This window comes from Macrosteles quadrilineatus, unplaced genomic scaffold, assembly GCF_028750875.1.
Source record: "Macrosteles quadrilineatus isolate MER2022 unplaced genomic scaffold, UCM_ALF_1.0 Scaffold_1__1_contigs__length_201487025, whole genome shotgun sequence".
Lineage (NCBI taxonomy): Eukaryota > Metazoa > Arthropoda > Insecta > Hemiptera > Cicadellidae > Macrosteles > Macrosteles quadrilineatus.
Genome location: NW_026542594.1, coordinates 5,877,308 through 5,881,741, shown reverse-complemented (window position 1 = coordinate 5,881,741; position 4,434 = coordinate 5,877,308). Strand labels below are relative to the sequence as shown.

General features: G+C 38.2%; 1 protein-coding gene across 1 annotated transcript; it reads right to left on the bottom strand.

The window, feature by feature from the left end:
* Positions 1-356: 356 nt before the first annotated feature.
* Positions 357-1,685, bottom strand: LOC128988030 (uncharacterized). Its single transcript, XM_054409241.1, has one exon. The coding sequence runs from the start codon at positions 1,683-1,685 to the stop codon at positions 357-359; it is 1,329 nt and encodes a 442-aa protein (XP_054265216.1).
* Positions 1,686-4,434: the final 2,749 nt, after the last annotated feature.

Genomic DNA, 4,434 nt, shown 5'->3' with positions numbered 1-4,434 from the left:
ACAATTTCACAGAGCTTTACATTCACATTACAAAAGAGAGAGAGGGATCTTGAGTCTTGATGTGTTTGTTTTCAACTAACAAAATTACTAATAAATTATTTCATTGTTAAATCACATATGTTGTTTTAAACATTAAAACAAATTTAAAAACCAATGCCATCTGTATTTATTTTTAGTTGATAGAAAGCATTATTATAACAAAGTTAATTATACTGAATATTACTGAACATACCCCCGCCCGTGAACCACTTAGTGGGGTTCACCTAATAATCAAGTATTGAGAAGAAAAAAAATGTATTTAGAAATGAACATATTATTTACAATAAACTTTTGGTTAACAGTCTTAACTTCTTTTATTACTCATTGATTGGGAGGGGTGAGACTTTAGTTATAGATCTGGAGAGTGTTCCTGTTGAAGTTTTTAATCTTACAACTCGTACAAGACCATCTTGCCCTGGGGAGGTTGAAATGATACGTCCCATTTTCCATGAAAGGGGAGGTTGGTTTGGTTCATGCAATAGGACAAGATCTCCAATTTTGATGTTAGGTTGAGGACTTCTCCATTTCCCTCGTTGTTGCAACGTGTAGAGGTATTCCTTTTGCCATCTTTTCCAAAAACTTTGGGTTAATGCTTGAACAAACTTCCACCTTGACAATCTGTTTGTTGAGACATCATTCCAGTCAGCTTCGGGAAGAGATAAAAGAGGTCCTCCAATCAGAAAATGACCTGGAGTTAAACAATTAATTTCGCTGGGGTCAGATGAAAGTGGGGTTAAGGGCCGTGAATTTAGAATTGCTTCGATGCGAGTTGTTAGTGTGATGAACTCTTCAAGAGTAAGAATCTGTTCACCTATGACTCTCCGAAGATGGTGTTTGACACTGCGGACAGTTCTCTCCCAAAGGCCACCTTGGTGCGGAGCTGCGGGAGGTAAGAAATGAAATTTAATGTTGTTTTCCATGGAAAACTTACTAAGAGCTTCTTGAGTTTCTTTCTGAATGAAGAAATTCTTTACAATCTTTTGAACTTCATTAGCGGCACCTACATAATTTGTTCCGCAGTCCGAGTGGATGTTGCTACACAACCCTCGTTGAGAGACAAATCTTGTCAATGCTGCTAGGTAAGCTTCGGAACTGAGATCTGTAGCAACTTCTAAATGTACAGCCTTGACAGAAAAACAAATGAAGATACAAACGTATACTTTGATTGGACAGGACTTCCTTAATTTGCAAGGTTTAACTGAGAATGGACCTAAAAAGTCCGTCCCGCAGTTGTTGAACACTCTTGAAGGTAGGACTCGTTGGGGAGGAAGATCTCCCATTTTCTGAGTTGTTGTCTTAGGGTTGCATTTGAAGCATCGGATGCACTTGTAAACTCTTCCTCGAATAACACTTCGAGCAGATAGGATCCAAAACTTCTGAGATATAACGGCTTGTAAAAACTGAGGTCCAGCATGCAAGTGTTTCAAATGGTAATGATCAACGATGAGATTGGTGACATGGTTAGTTTTGGGCAAGACAATAGGGTGCTTTGCAGCGTAGGATACTTGAGCGTGCTTAAGGCGGCCTCCAACACGAATCAATCCATTTTCATCTAAGAAGGGGGAGACAGACGCAAGACGGGAGGAACAAGGTTTTCCAGCTTTCAATCTAGAAATATCTTCAGAAAAAACTGTTTGTTGAATCATTTTACAGATAGTGATTGTTGCTTTATCAAGCTCTTCAAGCTTTAAAACCCCTGATTCTTTAACCTGGTTTTTTAGGTTATTTTTGAAGCATAGAATGTAAGCGATGACTCGCTGGAGGGTTGACCAAGATGAAAACCTATTGAATAAGTCTGGTTTTTGAGTTGTAACCATTATTGGTAAAGGTTCGGTCTTACGTTCTGGCAATTGTTCGTCTTGGAGAGGGGTGAAGCGAGGAATAGGCCATGATTCCTGATCCAGAGATAACCAATTGGGACCGTTCCACCATAAACTGTTGTCTTTCATAGAAATGGGAAGGGTTCCTCTACTGGCAATGTCAGCTGGATTACAATGAGTTGAGACATGTTTCCATATGTAAGTAGGAGTAAGTTCCTGAATTTCAGAGACTCGATTTGCAACATAAACTTTTAAGCGGTAGGGTACAGTTTTTATCCATGACAAGACAAGACTGGGGCAGATCCTATGATAAGATATCCAAATACAGAATTCATGGCAGCAGGAAGATCCTTGTTAATGATGATGCGTTCACCAGTGATCACTTTAGCGAATAGATCAGCACCTATGAGCATATCTATCTTACTAGGCAGATGAAAAGTTGGATCAGCCAGGACCAAATGTTTGAAGTATTCTTTAACATTAACTGGAACTTCTGAGTGTGGGAGGTTTGAGGTTATTCTGTCTAGAATAAGGACTGGGTTGTTATCAGCAATCATTTCTCCGCTAAGAGACGATATGTTAACTTTTGACACACCTTTAGATTTAACTTCTACTGATGATAGGCCATCTATCTTGGAATTACTGGAAAATGTCCGTTTAAGCATAAGCAGGTTAGCAATATTTTCTGTTACGCAGCTTACCATAGATGCGGAGTCAATAACGGCTCGGGCTACAACTGTGTTACCGTTATTAGCTTTCAAGTGGACCAATGCAGTGGCTAGCAATATAGTGGTATTAGGGTTCGAGGAGACAGCTACAAAAGGAGGTTCAGGGTGATCATATGATTTATTTATTTCCTTGGGCATCGGAGCATTATCTTTAGGCTTTTGATTACCGGTAAGCTTATCATTAGGCCTATTATTAGTTTGATGTAAGAGGGAGTGATGTTTCAGTTTACAGTGAAAACATGTTTTATTTGACTTACAGTCTTTGACAGAATGAGCGGTACCTAAGCAGTTCAAACAGAGGTGGTTTTTCCTCACAAAATTGTATCTTTCCTGTACGGACAAATCTTTAAACTCTGAGCATTGGTAAATGTTGTGATCACTTTTACTACAAAATGTGCATGTGGCGTTTGAGTCTCTGAAAGCTAGTAAAGTAGTGCGGTTCGGTGTAGACTTATGTAGGCCTATCTGAGAGGAGCGAGGGCTGGACCTCTTACTATTTTGAGTGAAACCTACATTGATGCTATTGCTTGAAGTAGTTCTAGGAAACTGAGAGTTAGAGAGGTTAGCAGCTTCTAAGTAAGCACATTCATTTTCTAAAAATGTTATTACTTCACCTACGGTTGGAAGGTCTTGAGAATTTAGACGTAAGCTTTCAAACTTTTTGCGAATGTCTGCGTGTAATTTCCTTAGTAACATGGCTGAGAGCAAGATATTATCCTTGGCTATGTCATGATTGAGTGCAATGAGTGCTTGGGCATTTTCGTTATATTGAGAAATGAACGAGCGAATGTTCTTGAGGGAGGAGTCACTTAGGTTAGGTAAGTCTATTATGTTGTTGAGGTGTATACTTATGATTTTCCTACTGTTTTGATACCGTTTTTGAAGAAGATTCCATGCTACATCCTAGTTTTCAGCTGTGATTGGTAAATTCTTTATAAGATTGAAAGGTTCTCCCTGTAGAGTAGAAAGCAGATATTGAAATCGCTCAACTTTAGATATGTTTTCATTATCATGAACCGATACTTGAAACAGGCTAACATAAGACAACCATTGTTCTGGTGAACCATTGAAAGTTTTGAGAGATAGAGGAGGGAGTTTTAGAGAGTGGCTATCTTGGTTTGAGGAAGAGCTACTAGGCCTATGGGGTAGGCTACTTGATGGAGTATTTGTTATTGAGTCAGTGTTTAGAACAGGCCTATGACTTGTAGGATCTTGAGAAAGGTGTTTCTTCGTGAGAGTTTGAATTCCTACACATAAGTCAGATATAGTATCTTGTAATTGAAAGAGTGTATCTTCTTCATAATCATCGGGAAGCGTGTCACTATTGAATAGTTTCGCAAGGGAGGTTTGAAATTCTGAATATTTTCTAAGTGTTTCTGAATCTAAAAGTTTCAACTTATTTATTTGTTCTTGGGACAAATCAGGTAATAAATCTAAAGCTTGGATGTTAGTTTGGATTTTGGCTAAACGATTCGCAATTGAGTTTAATTGCCTAGAGAGGGTGACGAATTTCATTGTTTAAGTGTTTGGGAACTAGAATGAGAGAGAGAGATTAGAGGTTGTCATTATCTGCAATACGAGACACAGATAACAGATGGCATTGTTACATTAGTGCTATTAGTGGTTGCTCTGGGCATTACAAATTACCAAATTGTACAGTTTGATACAAATTGAAATGTCAATTAATAAATTACAAGAAAAACAATATGCATAAAATAGAGGAATCAAAGTCCTTTAGATATTGACCTTTTAGATCTACAGTAGTCTTGATAGTCTTCTTACTTCTTACTGATGAGAAAGGAGTGAGTAGTTCATTTTTAAGGTTGCAAGTTGGAGTTTGAGTAGAA